Consider the following 20,835-nt stretch of genomic DNA (forward strand, 5'->3'; position numbering starts at 1 on the left):
AGCGTCCAGTGCAAGTTTTTTGGCTGTTTTCCACTGAGTTGCAATTTGTGTTGCTAAGATTGTATATAATATCAGTTCTTTTGACAATATGTATACATTGGTTGCATAAAAAATATTCAGTAGCATTAATTTTGGTGATATTTATCATTTCTGTCAACCTAACATTTGTTTTTATTCTTTCTTCAATGTAGGTTCTTGGGAATGCCTACTGTCCTGGGGTTTGATAGATACTATAATCAGTAATCCACCATACATTTTCCATGAAGACATGACTCAGTTGGCGGCAGAAATCCTCAGGTAGCCAGAAACCTCTTCCCTCTTTGTTCCTCTCTACATTTCTCCCCCCCCCCCCTGTCTCTTTTGCTCTTTGGTGAGGACTGCTAGCATTCTAAAGGCCAGTCTAGGTATGATGTGGGGAGATCTTTGAGTTCAAAGGGGCTCTCGCCATATTTTGAAGAGATAGTAGCAGCTGCTGGACCCCTTCCCCATCTCCCTGACATGATTCTGAGGTGTCATGACCTTTTCCATTTCCCTTGAAAGAATGGGCCATAGCTGAGTGATAGAACATGTAATTTGCATGCAGGAGGTTCCAGAATCAATCCCTGACAACTCCAGGTAGGGCCAGAAAAAATATTGCCTGAATGAAACCTTGGAGAGCTGCCACTGCCTGTCAGTAGCAAACATATATTTCAGGCGGCCTTGTTTGTTTTGCTGCTGTGTGTAAAGCTAGGTAATGCTTTGGTTTTTAGACCTTGTCTTTGGTTTCTAGATATGAGGATCTTGGTGCACTGGATGGAGGAAAGGATGGGATGAGTGTAATAAAACAGATTCTGAAATTGGCTTCATACGTCCTCAAGGGTGGCAGGTAAGTTCTAGCTAATGCTGGCTGCTTCTTTTCCGACAATAAGGGAGCTTTGTTGCAGGGAACCGGGAATAAGACTTCCTGAGGGACACCATCTGCCACCACAGCTAAAATAATTTGGAGGAAGAGAATGACAGGAGTGTGCAAATGAGAGCAGTTTCTGTCATTCCCAGTTCTCTTCCTTTTCTGTCTCAGGTTCAGAGATTGGGGATTGAGGAAAAACTCCACAACTGAGGTGAGAAATCCTCCCTTGTTACCTATTCCCTTTGCTTAAAAATCAATATAGCCACCATTAGTATGTCTGAAAGTCACCAAGTTAGAGAGCAATTTAAAAAAACAACAACATTTATGTCATGGCACAAGTACAACATCCACTGCCCTGTTGCACACAGTGACCAGGGCAGAGGAGAGGGGAGGCAAACAGACTGCTATGTCAGCCTGGAGCAGGAGCACCAGTCAGGTCCAGATCAGGCCTGGTGTCATCCCATGACAGCAGCTAGGCTGGCTCATCCCTGCAACTAGAAAGTGCCATTTAGGGGGTTTCTTATGTTGCCACCAGTGCAGATCTTGTCAGGAGCGCTTTGGCATGCCCACATGTTTGGCGGGTGAGAGGGGGAGCTAGGCCCAGCATTCACTCCACAGACAGTGGGTGGTAGAGGCCAGCAGGGGTGAAACAGGGGCACCCCCACTCAATGCAAGCCCTAGCCCAGCACCTGTAAAGTACACCTCCAAATTTGCATTTTGGTGTGGAAACACCACGGGACCCCCTTTTACTGATAGGAGGAGGAATTAAACCCCCATGTGGGGGTCTACAGCCCCCCTGCCTAACCATTCGACCATCCTACCTATGTCATTAATTCGTTGGTTATTTTCAACAAACCATAAAGATATCGGCACCTTATATCTATTATTTGGCGCCTGAGCTGGTATGGAGAGAGAGAGAAGGAGTTACAAAAAGATAATTTAAAAAATAGTTGAAGGAATCACTGGAGCTGAAGAAGTTATATTAGGTGGCACTTGGGAAGTGATCCTAAGATATTATATTGTGATGATTTGGGGAAGTTCATTTGGGAACTTAAAGGCCAGGAGCCAGCTGCATCTCAAAATACCCTGCTGTGGCTGAGATGTTCCAATTTGTGGCTCTGTAGTTTTAAGAACACACCCATCAACCAGAAAACGTAGCTTTGCTGGCCAAGATCTCCATTAAGATAGATTGGGAGGAGAGAAACCACAGTACGTGTAATAAACAAGTGTGAGAAAGATCTCTTTAATGTTTGCTTCATTAGCCACATTATTACAAGTCCAGTTTGAACTCAATCCTAGGAAACAACCCACAGCTTCCTTTCGCAACTACGATGTTACAGTGGATTTCAAAACACTTGAAGAAAACCCCACAAATCACAAATAATTGAAAATGTCAGATAATATTTATGGATAGTGGTTATGGCAAACTTGGACACCTCTTTGGAGGCTGAGAGTTCTCTCAGTGCCTCCAGTTACTTTTAGTGTACCAGATCAGGGAGAATTGGGGTATGGCAGTCAGCTCTGTGCTCTCTTTTTTTAAAAAAAAAAAATATTTATTTATATAACAAGAAAAAAAAACAAAAAAACACAAATACCAAATTACACACAAATTACAAAAATAACCATAGACACATAATTTTCTTGGCAAACAATAAAACATCTATTGGTCTTAACACTAAAGACCCAACTTCCCGTCTATTCCATATTTCAAATTCATATTACGTATTGCCAATACACATTTTTTCATAATTAAACTTATTCTCAATAAATCTAATTTCTTCTATCTACCTAGCAACTATCACTGAAGTTCCTCGAATGCTGCAACAGAATTTAAACTATTATATTTATTTTTCAGATATTCTTTGAAAACCTCCCATTTAGAAACAAATTCCTGTTTTGATTTATTCTTTATTTTTTCTGATAAACCATCTAAGAACAGACCTCCAGAACGAGTTAAGTTCTTAACCTGAGGTACCACTGTACAAAGGATGGTTAGTGGAACAGCCACCAGTGGAAGCAAATTGAACGATACATGTAGAGATCTGATCTGTGGTAAACAGCAGCAATGCCAGGGCTGTCCCTACCATTATGTAAGTGTGACACACTTGGCTCAGACAAATGCTGGGAGGTGGGCAGCAGTGGCAGCTCCCCTGGCTGTTTTCCTACTGGGAGAGGGAAACTGTGTGTGCCCCCTTAACTAGCCCAAAGCGCTTAGTGGCAGGGTCCAATCTTCCTTTACTTAACTCCTGGCACCTTACAGGTCAAAAGTGTCGTCAGGCAGTGTCACTTGGACCAGCAGTGGTGGGCGAGGAAGCATTTCTCAGCCAGCCAGCCCTTTGCCTTCGCAGCACTATAGGAAGTAATACCCCAGAGGCCTTGCATCACTTCCCTGTGCTATCTTGCCCTTTAGTGCTGGAAAGTGGAGGGGTAGCTTAGAAATCTCATGCAGCTCCCAGGTGCACAGCACCTAGGCTGTGCTTCTCTGTGCAGGGTTCCTGAGAGTCATGTGCCTTCTGAGCTGGGCCATGCCTTGGCCTTCCAGTCCCAGCACTAGATGAAGAATGGTGCCGAGAGAGGAAAACTCAGTACAAAAGCAAAAAAGGGGCAAATAATCCTTGACCACATAGCCCTGAAACAAGAAGTTGGGAACTATTTAAATACCAATTTTACACAATAGGAACATACATAAAAAGCTGCCTTATGCTGAGTCAGACAGCTGATCCGTCTAGCTCAGTGTTTTCTACACTGACTGGCAAAAGTTCTCTGGGGTTTCAGCTGAAATTGTCAATTCTGGGGATTGAAGCTGGGGTCGTCTGAATGCAAAGCAGTTCCTCTGAGTTACCGTCCTCATCACTATTACAGTAACTAAGTCTCATTGGATTGTCATGTAACAAACACTTTATTGTTGTGTTAGGAAGGGTTTTCATTTTATTTTATGCATTTTAAATTAATTTAATTTTTGCATGCTGTGTCTAATATGTGTTTGCTGTTCCTAATGAATATACTGTACTTTGGGGAAACTGGGTACTACATTGTCCTGATAAAAGTCAACTTTGTTCTGGCACCTCCTTCCCTGCTGTCCCTGTCCGAGCTTAAGGGAAAGGCTGCTTTATTGGCTCAGAGTACTCTAACCAAAGGGATGCGGGTGGCGCTGTGGGTTAACTTGCCTATCAGAAGGTCAGCGGTTCAAATCCCCGCGATGGGGTGAGCTCCCATTGCTTGGTCTCTGCTTCTGCCAACCTAGCAATTCGAAAGCACGTTGTAATGGTTCTAGGGGTTGCTCGTGCGTAAACCGGCACCACACCTGGGTTGTCTGAGTGAACCTCTTCTGTCCGGACAGCCACTCGCCCGTGGCTGTCTCAATCGCTGGCAGACTCCGTCAGTGGGCGTTTCTTGAACTTCTTCCAGCAAAGAAGCTCTTTGATGCCTAGTCTCCTCCTACTCTCCCTGCGCGGAAGCCTTCTGCGCAAGGAGGGTGTGGGCAGCGGAGGACCCTTACTCTCCCCGCTGGTCCCCGACAAGGAGTCATGGGACCGCCTCGCCGATTCCCCCATCTGCCCCCCTTCTCCACTGGTGCTACGCTGATTCTCTTCCCCAGAAGATGGGCTGCCTCTCCCCATCCCGGGACGCTCTCTGGAATCCCTCTGGAGCCCGCTCTCTCCCTCCGGCCCTGATGGCAGTTCCCTGACACACGTCAAAATGCAAGTAGATAAATAGTTACCGCTCCGGCAGGAAGGTAAACGGTGTTTCCGTGCGCTCCTCTGGTTTGCCAGAAGCAGCTTAGTCATGCTGGCCACATGACCCGGAAGCTGTACACCGGCTCCCTAGGCCAGTAAAGCGAGATGAGCGCCGCAACCCCAGAGTCGGTCACGACTGGACCTAATGGTCAGGGGTCCCTTTACCTTTTACTCTAACCGAAGGGAGGGTTAGCAGTGATGTAATGGTGGCAGTGACTGTATTGAAGAAGTTGATCATCTCTGGGCATAGAGAATTCTTCAACCAGCAGACTTCAATAAAGCACTAACCAAAAAGAGAGAGAAGTGTTTAAAGTCTTTTAGAACTTAGTTTTTTTTTATTTTGTTTAATAATAAACAAAGTTTGTTAAGCTTAGACGAATAATTGGAAGGTGGCTAAATATTTTCAAGCAGTTTCTTGGGATGGGGAGGGAGAGAGCTGGGATGGCAGTGTTTTTCCCAGAGCATGAGAAAATGAAAACTGGTAGCACTTATATTGCTACATTCTTGTGGGTTTTAAAAAGGCACTGATGATTTAACAGCCAAAGAAAAGCAACTTGAAATCCCTCCTGCAAAGTTGGAGCACAAATCTTGCCATCTCATACTCCAGGGTTTATAATATCATTTTTCATTGTTAACCTCAAAGCATAACCAGTGTTTCCTAGAATCTGTGGAGTTTTTTCTTTATTTTAGTTATTTATTAACTCCCCCCCCCCTCAAAAAAGGTGGAGGAGGAATTGAAGGAAAAACATTTTGAAGGTCACACATGCCCATTTTGTGTGTGTGACTGGGCCTGGTTGATTCAGAGGGAATGTTCCGTGTGGGAAAGCTCTGAAAGCACTCACTGCCTAGGCTTGGCTCATTCTCCATCAGTTTATTATTTAGCCTGCAAAACTGCCTTTGGCTGTGTTCAAGCTGAGAATCATTAGAGATGGGTTTGGGTATAGTCATTAAGATGTCTATCAGGGTGCACTAGAAACTTAGATTGTAAGATTCCTAGTCCAGTAGCAGAAAATAATTAGTTCTGGTGACAGGTGTGGAATCCTGAATCTCTGAATAGAAAATGTCCTCTGGGAACCAAACTACATTATATGTTAACTGCAGCCCTGCATTTCATGTATCTGGGTTACTTCTTGTTAAACAGCAACCACAGCAGAAGTGGAATGAGAATCTGGACCCTTGGCACAAGAGGAAAAGTTTGTAGTGCTTTGTCCTTTCACTGTCCTGAGGAAAATCCTATTATTTCCCCGAAGCGCTTGTTTTTTCTTGGAGAAATTCTCTCCTGGTTTGTTTGTTTCTTGAAAACAAAAAACCATCTTCCATTCCACTGCGGTCCCAATCCTGAATGCCTTCCCAACCACAACTGCTAATTAACAACAGCAGAAGGACGCATTAAATGCAGTAATACACTGATGAAATACTGTGTGTTCTATTTTTTTTTTTAATGATATTTATTAAGTTTCACAAAATATAACAAACTTCGAAACAACAAACAACAAACATCAGAAATACAAACAATATCAAAAAACATAAAAACAAAAACATACAAAAGATTCAACATAATAATAAAAGAAACATTAAAAGAAAACTCTGGTTCATTCTAATAGTCTTCAAAACCTTATTTTCCTTGCTTCCTCCCGCCTTCCCTTCTTGTATTCCACTTTAAAAGTTTTTTCAGCAAGCTCATTCAAATTCATTTTATCCTTTATCTTTCCCTTTATACTCTTCCTTATCCTAATCACTGGAACCCCATCATTTCATTTACACTGCCCTTAGCACTCATAGATTTTACAATGATTTTGTAGATAAACTTTGAACTTCTTCCAGTCTTCTTCCACCAACTCTTCTCCTTGATCTCGGATTCTGCCGGTCATTTCTGCCAATTCCATATAGTCTATTACTTGTATCTGCCATTCTTCCAAGGTGGGTAGATCTTGTGTCTTCCAGTGTTTTGCGATGAGTATTCTTGCTGCTGCAGTAGCATACATAAAAAAAGTTCTATCCTTCTTTAACACCAATTGGCCGACCATGCCCAGGAGAAAGGCCTCTGGTTTCTTTAGGAAAGTGTATTTAAATATCTTTTTCATTTCATTGTAAATCATCTCCCAGAAAGCCTTAATCCTTGGGCACGCCCACCAAAGGTGAAAGAATGTACCTTCAACCTCTTTGCATTTCCAACATTTATTATCGGGCAAATGATAGATTTTTGCAAGCTTGACTGGGGTCATGTACCACCTATACATCATTTTCATAATATTCTCTCTTAAGGCATTACATGCCGTAAATTTCAAACCGGTGGTCCACAACCGTTCCCAGTCAGCGAACATAATATTATGACCAATATCTTGTGCCCATTTTATCATAGCAGATTTGACCGTTTCATCCTCAGTATTCCATTTCAGCAGCAAGTTATACATTCTCGACAATACCTTAACCCTGGGTTCTAGTAATTCTGTTTCCAGCTTCGATTTTTCCACCTGGAAGCCAATTTTCCTGTCCAAATTATAGGCCTCTCTTATTTGAAAATAATGTAACCAGTCACGCACCTTATCTTTAAGTTTCTCATAACTCTGCAATTTCCATTTATCTCCCTCCTGCTCCAAAATTTCACAATATTTTGGCCATTTAGATTCCATGTTAAGTTTTTTTAAGGCCTTAGCCTCCATTGGAGAGAGCCACCTTGGGGTTTTATTCTCCAAAAGATCTTTGTATCTGACCCAAACATTAAACAGCGCTTTCCTGACAATATGGTTTTTGAACGACCTTTGTACTTTATCCTTGCCATACCACAAATATGCATGCCATCCAAAAGCATTATCATACCCTTCCAAATCAAGAATGTCTGTGTTCTCAAGAAGTAGCCATTCCTTCAGCCAGCAAAAAGCTGCCGCCTCATAATATAGTTTAAAGTCCGGCAGGGCAAACCCCCCTCTCTCCTTCACATCAGTAAGAATTTTATATTTAATTCTGGGCTTTTTGCCCTGCCAGACAAATCTAGAAATTTCTTTTTGCCGCTTCTTGAAACAATCCATCTTGTCAATTATCTGTAGCGATTGGAACAAAAACAATAGTCTTGGCAATACATTCATTTTAATTACTGCTATTCTACCTAGTAAGGATAATTTTAAATTTGTCCATATTTCAAGATCTTTTTTCACTTCAGACCAACATTTTTCATAATTATCCTTAAATAAATTAACATTCTTTGAAGTCATGTTCACCCCTAGGTATTTTGTTTTTTTCACCACTGTTAAACCTGTTTCTCTCTGAAACCTATCCTTCTCCATTTGTGTTAAGTTCTTCTCTAAAACCATAGTTTTTGATTTGTTGAGTTTAAACCCTGCCACTTGACCAAACTCTTGTATTAATTCCAAGGCTCTTCTAGTACTAGGGATTGGCTCCTGTAATGTCAAAACTAGGTCATCTGCATAGGCTTTTAATTTATAATGTTTCACTCCGACCTGTATACCCTGAATCTGTTAGTCCCTTCTAATCATGTTCAGCAATATCTCCAGGACTGAAATAAAAAGTAGAGGGGAAATTGGGCAGCCTTGTCGTGTCCCTTTCTCTATCTTGACTTCTTCTGTAACCGCATTATTCACAATTAACTTTGCCTTTTGTTCAGAATAAATCGCCCCTATACCGTTTCCAAACCTTTCTCCCACCCCCATCCCTTGCAAATTTTTCTTCATAAAACTCCAAGAGATATTATCAAAGGCTTTCTCAGCATCAATAAATATCAATACTGCTTTCGTATTGATATTAACTTGTAATTTTTCCAAAATATCAATTAAATTCCTTGTATTATTTGACATATGTCTACCTGGAAGAAAGCCTGCTTGGTCTTTATGTATAATTCCTGCCAAAACTTTTTTCAGTCTTTTAGCTAAAATATCTGCAAAAATTTTATAATCCACATTAAGTAGGGAAATGGGGCGGTAGTTCTTAAGCTGTGTCTTTTCCGCTTCATTTTTCGGTATAAGAGTGATGTAAGCATCTTTCCACGACTCCGGCGCTCTTTTCCCCTCCATAATTTCATTGCAAACCTCCATTAGTGGTTGAATTAAATAGTCTTTCACCACTTTATAATATTTGGAGGAAAGCCCGTCTGGGCCTGGAGACTTGCCGAGTTGCAAATTCTTTATGGCACCTTCAACCTCCTGTTCAGAAATTTTTTCATTCAATATTAGTTTGTTCTCTTGCGAAATATTTTGTAATCCATTTGTTTCTAAAAATTCGTCAATCTTGGTCTCATTCTGTGGCCCTTGTGCATACAGTTGTTTAAAATATCTCTGGAAACAATCTTTAATCTCCTGTGGGTTTTGTACATTCCTTCCATTTACTTCAAGATTAGTCACAGTATTTAATTTTTGTCTTTTCTTCAGCTGCCATGCTAGCAGCTTTCCACACTTATTATCTGATTCAAAAGTTCTTTGTCTCATTTGTTTAATCTTCCATTCTATGTCCTGATTAACCAGTTTCAAATATTGTGCCTGATATAATTTAATTTCTCGCAGGATCTCCTGTGACTTTGGTTTCGTCCTTAGCCTCTTCTCTCCATCTCCAATTTTCTCCAAAATCTTTCCTTTTCTTTCTTCTTGAAGTCTCCTCTTTAAAGTGTTTTGTTGAATCAGAAAACCTCTCATAACCGCCTTACTCGCGTCCCAGATTATTCTTTTTTCTACAGTTGTCTTCAGGTTTATTTCAAAATAATCTTTCATAGTTTTTTGGGCCTTCTTAATAATTTCACAGTCTCTAAATAAGGTGTCGTTCATTCTCCATCTAAAGGAACCAATCGGTGTTAATTTCATGTCCATTTTCACAGGGTTATGGTCGGAGCAAACTTTTGGGCAGATTTCCACTTTCCGTATCTTAGGTGCCATCCCTCTTGTAATCCAGATTTGGTCAATTCTTGTCCATGTCATATTGGCTTCAGAGAAGAAGGTCCCCTCTCTGCCTAGGGGATTTTTAGTTCTCCAAATGTCAATCAAGTCCATATTGTCTGTCAATTCAAAGAAAGTCATTGGTAGCCTTCCATCTTTTGTAACTACCTGTCTTTCAGATTTGTCCATATTTGTTGACACAACTCCGTTCATATCTCCCATCAAAACAATGTTTTGGTCCATGTAATCGAGCAACGTCTCATGCAGTTTTTTATAAAAGTCTGATTTTCCCTCATTAGGTGCATAGACTCCAATTATTAAAACTTTTTCTCCATATATTTGTATTTCAATTGCAATAAATCGTCCCTGTTCATCCTTAAACAGAAATTTTGGTGCCAATTTCTCTTTTGCGTATATCACTACTCCTCTTTTTTTGACTTTATCCGATGAGATAAATTCTTGGCCTAGTCTCTTATTTATCAATAATTTCCTGTGGAGTCTGGTTATATGTGTTTCTTGTAGACAAATCAAGTCCAATTGTTCCTTTTTTAATATATGAAAAATTCTCTTCCTCTTACTAGGGGAATTTAAGCCCCGGATATTCCAAGTTAGCATCTGCAGAGACATGTTGTAGTTATTATGGCGTTCCTCCGACTGCTCCTAAAAGTTGTTCTTCCTCTGATGGTTGTGTCTCTTTCTCTAGTCGATCCAACCCCAGGGGGAGCCTGTCCAAGTCAGGTGGTCCCAATCCTAGTGCCTCCAGATCTTTTGTTCTTGCCTCCTTTCGTAGTTCTTCACCAAAATCTTTCAGGAAACTCACTTTATCTTCCTTTGATCTTATCTTAATTTTCTTTCCTTTGAATGTGAACGAGAGGCCTTGCGGAAATTCCCACCTGAACAAAATATTGTTCTTTCTTAGTAGCACAACCAAATCACTGTAGTTGGTTCTAAGATCTAATAGGTATTTTGGGATATCTTTAAAAATTTCAATTCTCTCACTTCCAATCTCAAGTGCTTTCTGGTAATGTAAGCTCAATATTTTGTCTCTTTCTTCTTTTGATCTTAACGAAATCAAGCAGTCCCTCGCCTTGTTCTTCCTTCTGACCCTTCCCAGTCGGAAGGCACTCACTATCTTAATTTCTTCAGGGTTCAAACCCCAGAAAGTCTCAAACTCCAGTGTGAGGAACTCTATTAATTCTCCTTCCTCTGTTTCTGGGACTGCTCTTATTCTCAAGTTGGCCTGCTTTTCCTTAAGTTCAATCAAAGAGAATTGTGCCTTGTAGTCATCCAATCTTCTATTAATTGGCGGTATTTTTTCCTCTACCGCCAAGATCCTCTCTTTCGCTTCCTCTGAAATACTGTGTGTTCTAGCCCTTGTTGCACTCAAGGGCAGATTAATGCTTAATGCTCAGCATGAACAAATAACTGATTTGGCAGATAAGGAGGGGATTATGATTGTTAGGCATGTATGAATGATGCCCACAGGATTCTTTCATAATACTAGAACTCAGGTGATTCCATGACAATGAGTGGCAGTAGGTTCAGGGCTGATGAAAGAAAATACTTTTTCACAATATGCATACCGTAGAGCAGCCATGTACAACACGTCGATCGCGAGCCCGCAGTTGACTGCCGGGTTGTCTCTGGTCAATCGTGGGGCCTTTCTCTGCAACCTCAGATGCAGCAGCAGCTGCTGCCGCAGCCAGTCTCCACAGCGATGCAGCCCTGAGCAGCACGAGGGTGAGTGGAGGCAGAGGGAGGCATGAGGCACTATCGGGATCCCCATCAGGTGTGAGATTCCCATTGACAGGGAGTAACTATTTGGATCTGTCATAATGATATCCAAACATAACTACTATATCTGTGAAATAAAGATCCTTTCTTTTTTTCTTTCTTTAATAAACTTAAATGACTATGGAGGATGGTAGATCACTGCCAGTTTTTGATACTTGTTGGTACATTACAGGCAACTTGAGGTTGGATGTGCCTGCCATAGAGGATTAATTGCAACCAGAGATTCTGATAGCCTCCAACTTGGGGGAGGTCAGGCAGGTCCACCAATGGCTATCGGCAGTGCTTTTTTGTGTGGAAAAAAAGGATGTGCTTCAGGCTAGCACGGAGTGTTACACACCCACCCAAAAGGACTGAATATCAGCCATAGCTGCTGAATATAGTTTTAAGTGCTTAGGGCAAAAGCAGACAGTGTCTTTCTCAATCTTGCTTTGCTTGATCTTGGCCCCTGTTTGGAGATGGTGTGTTGAACTTAATATACCATTGGTCAGATTCAGCACCAGCAGTTCTTAGGTTCATAGAATTCTATTTTCTGGTCCCAAGTAACAGGTTTTTACCCCCTGCTCCACCAAAAGAATCCATCTGATACTGCTTGCGCCACCATTCCTTCAACACCATTGATTGCTTCAGTTTAAAGGAGTCATAGCATTCTTTCTCAATCACTATTGAATTATATGCTGTCAGGTTAGGAACTGAAGTGCAGAAATAAGAAGTGAGTATTCAGATGAGGAGCCTGCTTCAATTGGACTAGTCTGTATTGGACTTAATGAACCACCGTATGGTAGCTTGAGGCTCCCAACTATCATGACCTAATTGAACTGGGCATGTGATTTCATCACGATTCACCCAGCTCTTAATTTAATCCATGCTCAACTTGCAGCCTCAAAGTTGCCAAAAACATTTGGAAGCTCAGTGTATTTGAGCAGTTGCACAAATCACTTCAGTGTGTGCTTAAAACTCTGTGCAGATCCACTAAACCCACATTCTCAACATGCCAATTTGATCATGTGAAGTGCCCTGTCTATTAGGAAGTTTTGATCAAGTTGGCTCATTCTCTTGCTTCTCTGCTTTCAGGAGTGTGTTTCTAGAAGTTGACCCCAGGCATCCAGAGATGGTGGAGAACTGGCTGTGCAGTCACCCTGACTTGCTTCTCTTTGTGTCTGCCACCCATAACGACTTTTGTGGAAAGTAAGAGCCTGTTTTACATTCATTCTTGTTCTACTGTCTACTAGAGTAGTTTCACAGAAGCGTAATGAGCACTGGCAAGTGTTGCCCCCTGCTTGGAATGCTGTGAGTCTCAGTGGAAAGATGCTCCAGCTCAGGGGTAGGCAACCTAAGACCCGGGGTCCGGATGCGGCCCAATTGCCCTCTCAATCCGGCCAGCGGACGGTCCGGAAATCAGTGTGTTTTTACATGAGTAAAATGTGTCCTTTCATTTAAAATGCATCTCTGGGTTATTTGTGGGGCATAGGAATTTGTTCTCCCCCCAAAAAATATAGTCTGGCCCACCACATGGTCTGAGGGACAGTGGACCGGCCCACGGCTGAAAAAGGTTGCTGACCCCTGCTCCAGCTGTGCGTATTCTGCTACAAAAGTTTGAGCCACATGTTTTTCTCCTTCCATGGCATGCATGCCATGGCAGGATGGCCTTCGGAAAAGAAATAACAGTTTTGAAAACCATTAATCACATGCAAAAACTCTATTCTCTTTCTGTCCTAATGCATTTTGGGCATCATGCCTAAGTAACTGAAGGTGAACACCACTTGTCACCTCCAGCTCTCCGCCAAAATAACTCAGGCATATCATGAATGTGCTTTAAACACTTCCTGTATCTGATGAAGTGGATTCATGGGAAAAGAGGTTTTCCCATGAGATATTTTCTTCTTCATTGTAGCCCTTGTGGTCTCTCTATGGGGGTCAATGCTGTGTTTTGTTGTCTTCCTATATAGGCCAAGGTTCCTGCATATCCAGAAACATGGGGGAGAAAACAACAGAAGATACTGAATGAGTTCTGTCTTCCCAGCACAGCTGCCTTTAGTGTTAGTCAACACAGAAAAGAATCCTTCTGTTAGACCTCAGTGCTGCAATAGGGATGGGTGTCTGGAACCTGTATCAGTGAACTCTGACGGTATATTCTCAAACAGCCAGTAAGAACACTCCATGCTGGTGGACACTTCATTCAGGTGATCAGCAGGCCCCGTTGTGTGATAGATGTTATGTAAAGAAAGTTTTAAACTGTCAAACTGTCACACGATTGTTGCTGTTCTCACATGAGAGGTGTGTGCTCTGCATCCAACCTAGATGCATTTTCTCTCTCTTCCTTTCTGCCATGATTTTTGCCAGCAATTGGTTTTCAACAAGTGGAATAGTTCCACTTTCCAAATATGGTTAAGCAGATCATTGAAAGTAAAGCCCACACTGTGCTTGCATAAGCCTCACAAACACGAATAGAAGTTTATATTGGTAAAATATGATGTTGTTGTTTAGTCGTTTAGTCGTGTCCGACTCTTCGTGACCCCATGGACCAGAGAACGCCAGGCACTCCTGTCCTCCACTGCCCCCCGCAGCTTGGTCAGACTCATGCTGGTAACCTCGAAAACACTATCCAACCATCTCGTCCTCTGTCGCCCCCTTCTCCTTGTGCCCTCCATCTTTCCCAACATCAGGGTCTTCTCCAGGGAGTATTCTCTTCTCATGAGGTGGCCAAAGTACTGGAGCCTCAGCTTCACAATCTGTCCTTCCAGTGAGCACTCAAAATATGATAGAGTTCAACTTTGCATTAACAAAAGTCAAGGGGGCAAGTTTTCATATGTGAAGACCTTAAATTGATTGAACCTTCCAATGAATGTAAGAAGAACCTTGCTGGGCCAAGTCAAAGGCCCATCTAGTCCAGCCCCCTGTTCTCAAGGTGGCCAGCTTGATGCCTATGGGAAACTCGCAAGCAGGGCGTGAGTGAAACAGGACTCTCCCCACTTGGAATTCCCAGCAACTAGTGTGCAGAGGCATACTACTTGCAACAGCAGATGCAGAACATACCCTTCTAACCTCCTTATCCTCCATGAATTTGTGGAAATCTCATTTTAAGACATCCAGGTTGGTTGCCCATCACTGCATCTTTGGGGAGTGAAGCACACAGGTTGCTTATGAAGACTGGGTGAAAACTTGCTCCTGTTCCTCTTGATCTTTTAATCTGGAGTCTACCAGAAATATATAAGTACAGGGCAAGCCCAACCATGCAGGGCAAGACAACCAAAGCAGTTACTTGGCAGGCAAACATTATGCTGTGTGTGATGCAAGAAGTGTGCTTGCCCCCAGGTTCCACTGGAATGTGGCAGCAGACGCCAGGGCAGAACATTTGGGTTTGCAGCAAAATGTCTGACCCAGCCCAGAATGAGCTGGCATGTTAACTTACGAGATTTTGACCTCAGTGAATTTGAACCAAATTTAGACCTCTGCCTCTAGTTCAGATCCAAGTCCAGACTTGTTTATCCAGGGTTTTTGGTAGGGGAAAATTACTCATCCAGGAGGAATGTCTGGAGAAACAGGAGATGAATTTGCTGAAAGAAAGGACAAAAGTGCATGTATCAATAGTCAAGCTTCTTCCCTAAATGGAACCAGCTAGAGGATTTCGGACCGAATACGAACAGAAGCCACAAATGGGAAAAAGAAAGAAAAATGTCCTGTGGCTTCTACTCAAAAGTTAGGTTTTGCAGTTTACTCTGGTTTGACTAAACATCTGGACAGAAACTTAAAGGAGGGTAGTCATAAGATCATCCTGGTTATTCTGGATTTAGTAAATGCTGGTTACATCCTTGCATCCATAAAAACTGCCCTCCAGTGTGCATTTTTAAGGTCATGTGACTGGTTAAGTGCCCCTTATGCTATACCACCCTACTGTGGGCTAAAGTTTGTTAAGGGAAAGGATACCTGTTTCTTCCATGTGTATACAAGCAGGAACTCTACTGTTTCCCTACATCTTTTGTATGGGGTAAGTTGGGAGTCTTTTTGCAGCCTCTAAGCACAGACAGGAATTCCTTTCCGGTCATCTTTGAAAGAACAGGTAGATCCTGCCGCCTTACCTATCTTATTCACACAATTAGAATGACTGAAGTGGACTAAGAGGCAACATTTCAGTGAATATTCTTGAGGACAGGCCCTTATTAGCTGTAACCCCGATATATATATATATATATATATATATATATATATATATATATATATACACACTTGTTCAGGTTTCTTAAGAGAGGATTTTCAGGCCACACAACTAGCGAGCACACACTAAACATGGCATGCTCCTGTAGGATTGTTGAGAGGTACGCTAACTATTCTGTCCATCAGCTTTATAATTTCACACTCTGATGTATCATAGAATCATAGAATCATAGAGTTGGGAGAGACCACAAGGGCCATCGAGTCCAACCCCCTGCCAAGCAGGAAACACCATCAGAGCACTCCTGACATATGGTTGTCAAGCCTCTGCTTAAAGACCTCCAAGGAAGAAGACTCCACCACACTCATTAAACATGTTACAGCTGTATTTTTCAGTGTGCCTTTTAGGCTTCGTTGTGCAAAATGGTACTCAGCTGGACTGACTCAGCATAGGATTGTACAGTTGGAAGGGACCATGAGGGTCATCTAGTCCAAACCCCTGCAATGCAGGAATTATTTGACCAACGCAGGGCTTGAATACACAACGCTGAGATTAAGAGTCTCCTGCTGTACTGGCTGAGCTATCCCAGCATTATATCGGTGTTCCTAACTTCTTAAGCATTTTGAGAAAGCAACCTGAATTGCAATTATTAATCTCATTCTTTCCTGGCAACAGTCTTCAGAGGTCGATGACCATTTAGTCCTAATTTACAGTTGGGCACAATGCTGAAGAAACTGGCCTAAGACTGCCCAGCAAGCTCATGGCTAAGAGGGAAATTGAACCCAAGTCCAACTGGTCCATGCTGCTATATGCCTATGCTTACCTTCCCATTTTGTCTCCTTTTATAAAAGTTTGTGTTACAGTTATTGAGCCAGTGATCTTTAAGATCACATGGCATGTGCTGACCTCCTCTTTAGGACATGAGGGGAGAAAATTGCCATTTTCTTTTGCATGAGTTTCTTTGCCAAAGTGTCCTGGTACAGGAAGCATGCCTTCTTCGGCACAGTGTGTGCCACAGCATCTAATACACGTTTAGCAAAACACTTAATCTCAGAAGCGTCTGAGAACATATTAACGTGGCAGGCTCCAAGGGGCCAGTGACACCCAGGCCAAAGACTTCTCCCAAGAGGGGAGGTTCCACCATGGAAAGTCTGCCATTTGACAACCAGTTCACTAGAGAGTTTCTAATTGCTTCATAAAGCTGCGGGCAGGTAATATTACTGCTTTCCTCATTTTACATAATTGTATCATAATTTAATAGAACTCATTCCTAGTCAGTTGGCACATGTTTTCAATTCCTTGGAGCCTCAGCAAGGAGGGGGTGGGAGTGTTTTCCTTAAATGAAATTTGCAGAGGGCTGGGTTTTGTTTTTCCCCCTGAGGCTGGTGGTGGTTAGGTTTCTTTGGGGACAATGCACTGCATCTGACAATTTCAGCTTTCCTGGAAAAGTGTCTGGAAATAACATGGGCTTTGCCAGAGTACCAGGAGGTGGCGCAGCAATTCCAACTACAGGCCCATGGTGATTCGCTCCAGGAAGACCCTGATGTGGAGAAGGGGCTGCTCTGTGATCTGTTACAGAGCCATCCATTCTGAAATGAAATGAAACTAGAAATGAAACCACAATCTGATTGAAGCCCGTGCAATGTTTGTGATTGCCTTTGCCTTTACCTTCCATCTCCCCAAAAAATGGTGGAGACTCACAACACGGATCACCAAACTCTGTTTGCAGGCTGAGTAAGAGAAAAGTCTTAAATCTCTGTATATGTGAAGTCGTCTTGGGAGCACAGCTTTCAGGCACAGATAGGTATAGCCAACCAATTTGGTGGAGTGGATAGAGCATTTGGTTGGACCGGAGAGTCAAATCCTCCTTCAGCCAATAAGTCCACTGCTTGGCACCTTGACCTACCTCGCATAATTGCTGAGCGTGAAAGGGGAATAATACTGGGCCTTTTCCCTTGAGCTCCTTGGAAGATGGCCAGTGTAACAAACGAGATCAGTAATAGTAGCCAACATAAACTGCACATGTTGAATAAGGGCCACTTCTCCTTGCCACCTCACCACATGGTTGGTGATCATGGGAGAGACCCAGTTGTGGGCACATATCACCATGCACAGGATTAAGCTTTTTTTCTGCCACTCCAAAGATGAATGTGCCAAATCTGAAGCCTGTATGCATCATCTGCTTGGCATGGATTGGCAGCCAACATGGGCAAGCTTTTTCATCTCGCTGCCATATGCTAAAGTAGTCGAGAGGCAACCTGTTCGACATGATTCAATGTATGAAAGCTGGTTAAGTGTGAGCAGACCTGCAGGTGGGCTTAGCTACTTTCCATAGGCTGTGAATTGCTGCAGACCTTCTTCCCATACAGTGCTGAGGTGATTGCGATAATGGGCCATAAGTAGTGAATCATAAGATCGTCTGCTGTTTATTTGTTTTTCCAGGGGGGGGGGAGCAAACTAGACATCTGTGTTTTATTTTCCAAGAAATATTTCTCTGATCCTTCTGCATTCTATGTGAGGCAAGTTTCTTTCCCAGAAGTGAAATTGACACTTCCTCCAAAGAAGTGAATGGAGCAAATACCTTGACTTCAGTTTGGGTTTTTTTAATTGAGGTTGATAGTTTTGCTCTTTGTCAAGTATAATGGTGCACTAAACTGTTGTCTGATTTGTATTAGATTATTCTTTTTTAGAGCAGGGAGTTGGGTTATGACTCTCACTACATCTTAGGCTACATGTGATGGGTAAGTAGGCCTGATGCAATATGACAGGTAAACTGTGGGTAACTGTTTTTAACAACAATTATTGTTTGCTGCTCCATAACAAAAAGTTGTCCAGGACAGACTGATTTCTCCCGTTATTTGGACCAAATACTTTTCCACTGCCCTAAGAGCAATTGTGATTCAAACTTATTCTGAAACCCTCCACACAACCACATGTAGTTTTAACAATTACTGCATGAATCATTGTCAGCTGTTCAGATTTTGTTCCTGCCAGTGCTAAAAACACAACCTTTAGCAAAATATTCTTAGCCTGTGTTGGCTTCCAGTGTTGTTTTTGACATTAAGATAAAACCAAAAGGGGAATTTAGAGTGGCCCTCTTGCCACAACTTTTTAAAGCATTTTCTCTCTCTCTTGACAGCAGTGAGAAGACCACAGCAGGAAAATGCAAGTCACTGCATCTCACAATACTGAGAATGTCTACACACAATACTGAGAATGTCTACATCCTTTTCCGATATAGTGGTACCTTGGTTCTCGAACGTAATCCATTCCAGAATTCTGAATTGTTCGAAAACCAAGGCACAAAGGGCTGATTGCAAGTTCAATTGGAAAAACTGAAAAACACACAGCAGAAGCCATTCGATTTCTCAGGCACGTTCGAAAACGGAAGCAATTACTTCCAGGTTTTCGGTGTTCGAAAACTGAAACGTTTGGCTGCCGAGACGCTCGAAAACAGAGGTACCTCCTGCTTATATGAATCATATAAACAAACACAAACAAGGCACATATTGCAGTTGGAATACAAGCACCAACAAACCTTGTCAGTCGTGTCACAGGCTTTAGGGGCCTTTTAGCTTTTTTTATGCTGCACATGATAAAATACATCACCGGCTACAAAAATTATATTTCTACCTTAAATCGCTCTCTTCCCCTTCCTTAGGGGAATTTCATTCTTGCAGCAATCCTGTGAAGTAAGTTAGGTTAAGAGTTGGGGAGTGACCAGATAATATCCAGTGGGTTTTATGGTCAACTAAGGATTTGAATCCATGTCTGCCCTGCCAGCTACCATATACAGCACTCATCTCGCTTTCAGGCTGAGGGAGCCGGCGTTTGTCCACAGAAAGTTTTCCAGGTCATGTGGCCAGCATGACTAAACTGCTACTGGTGCATGGAGGACCGTGACGAGTGCCAGAGCGCACGGAAACGCCATTTACCTTCCCACCGCAGTGGTACCTATTTATCTACTTGCACTGGTATGCTTTTGAACTGCTAGGTTGGCAGGAGCTGGGACAGAGCAATGGGAGCTCATGCCGTCACGCATATTTGAACCACTGACCTTCCGATCAGCAAGCCCAAGAGGCTCAGCAGTTTAGACCACAGCGCCACCTGCATCCTTTACTAGCTTTGTGTACACTGAAAGGATGCAATTACCTACAATTCTCCCCATATAGACCAACCCAGAGCCAGCGATCACTATCTGAGGCCCTTCTTTGTGTGCCTCCTCCACGTGAGGTCCAGAGAGTGGCAGCACGAGAACGGGCCTTTTCTGCAGTGGATTCCCGTTTGTGGAATGCTTTCCCAAGGGAGGCTCGCCTGGCACCTTCATTATATAGCTTTAGGTGTCAGATGAAAATGTTTCTTTAACCGGGCCTTTGGCTAGTTAACATTCTATATACTTTTAAATGTGTGTGCTTTGGAGGGGGGTATTGGTTTATTACTTTTCTTGTTTTAGTATATGTTTTCATTTTGCTTTCATTTTTTATGTTATGGACTGCCCTGTGATCTTTGGATGAAAGGCAGTATATAAAATTAATGTATAATGTTTGATGTTTTATTGTGTTTTTAATATTCTGTTTGGAGCTGCCCAGAGTGGCTGGGGAAACCCAGCCAGGTGGGCAGGGTATAAATAAATAAATTATTATTATTATTATTATTATTATTATTATTATCATTATTATTATCATTATCATCATCCTCATCACCATCAGTTAATTAATAGCTGCTGGTGGTAGCCTACCTGCAATGTCTGTCTCTAAGGCATTGCATCAGTCTTTATTATTCACAACTGTTACATAGACTGGGACTGTCTGATACCAGCCTGTTGTCTAGAGATGTTACTACACACTAATTTTAGTTTTGGGGAATCCTTGCTTCAGCCGTCACATTACAAGCTGTCACAGAGAGGGTGGGGAGAGAGAGATTAGGGTGTGTGAATAGGGTCTGTATGTGGCTTTGGCCTCACTTCCCTTTGGCATTGGCCCCACCTACCACTGCCTATGGTTCCTGGAAGGTTGTCTACAAAGACATGTGGTCCTCAGGTTGAAAAGGTTTCCAACAGGGGGAATCCTGGCAGGGATGGCAGTGATGTGGTGCAGACTATGATGGTGTAGCCCAGTGACCAACTGAAGCCAAGACCTTACGAATGCAAAGTGTGTGTTTTTCACTAAGTTACAATGGTCTCTTGTCAATAGAGCCCAAAAAACTACAACCAACATTGGGTAAATGGTGAGTGTTGGTCAAGCTTTCAGAGCCTATTTTATCGTCTGATCCACTTGTTCACCCAATATTCACCCCAGTTCCCTCACTCGCTCACACATTCTACCCGAAGCCAGTGTTGACTTTGTGGCGAAACCATTTTATGGTATGAGATATTCTGTTTGTTATTTC

At 42.4% G+C, this 20,835-nt stretch overlaps 1 protein-coding gene across 2 annotated transcripts in view; it reads left to right on the forward strand.

Moving 5' to 3' along the window:
- The window catches only part of HEMK1 (HemK methyltransferase 1, mitochondrial release factors N(5)-glutamine), a 53,649-nt gene extending 33,593 nt beyond the window's left edge, over positions 1–20,056 (forward strand). Inside the window, exons 8-12 of one of the 2 annotated variants that reach the window (XR_013835570.1) lie at positions 192–297; positions 770–865; positions 12,369–12,482; positions 13,244–13,477; positions 18,587–20,056. Coding sequence is in view for 1 of the 2 variants with exons in the window: in XM_079964455.1 (XP_079820581.1) it covers positions 192–297; positions 770–865; positions 12,369–12,482; positions 13,244–13,298 (371 nt within the window). In the remaining variant the exon portion in view is untranslated. Of the gene's footprint in view, positions 1–191; positions 298–769; positions 866–12,368; positions 12,483–13,243; positions 13,544–18,586 lie in introns of those variants that run through there. The other variant, XM_079964455.1, reaches the window with a different exon arrangement.
- The last annotated feature ends 779 nt before the right edge of the window (positions 20,057–20,835 follow it).

This window comes from Podarcis cretensis (genome assembly GCF_951804945.1).
Source record: "Podarcis cretensis genome assembly, chromosome: 2".
Taxonomy (NCBI): domain Eukaryota; kingdom Metazoa; phylum Chordata; class Lepidosauria; order Squamata; family Lacertidae; genus Podarcis; species Podarcis cretensis.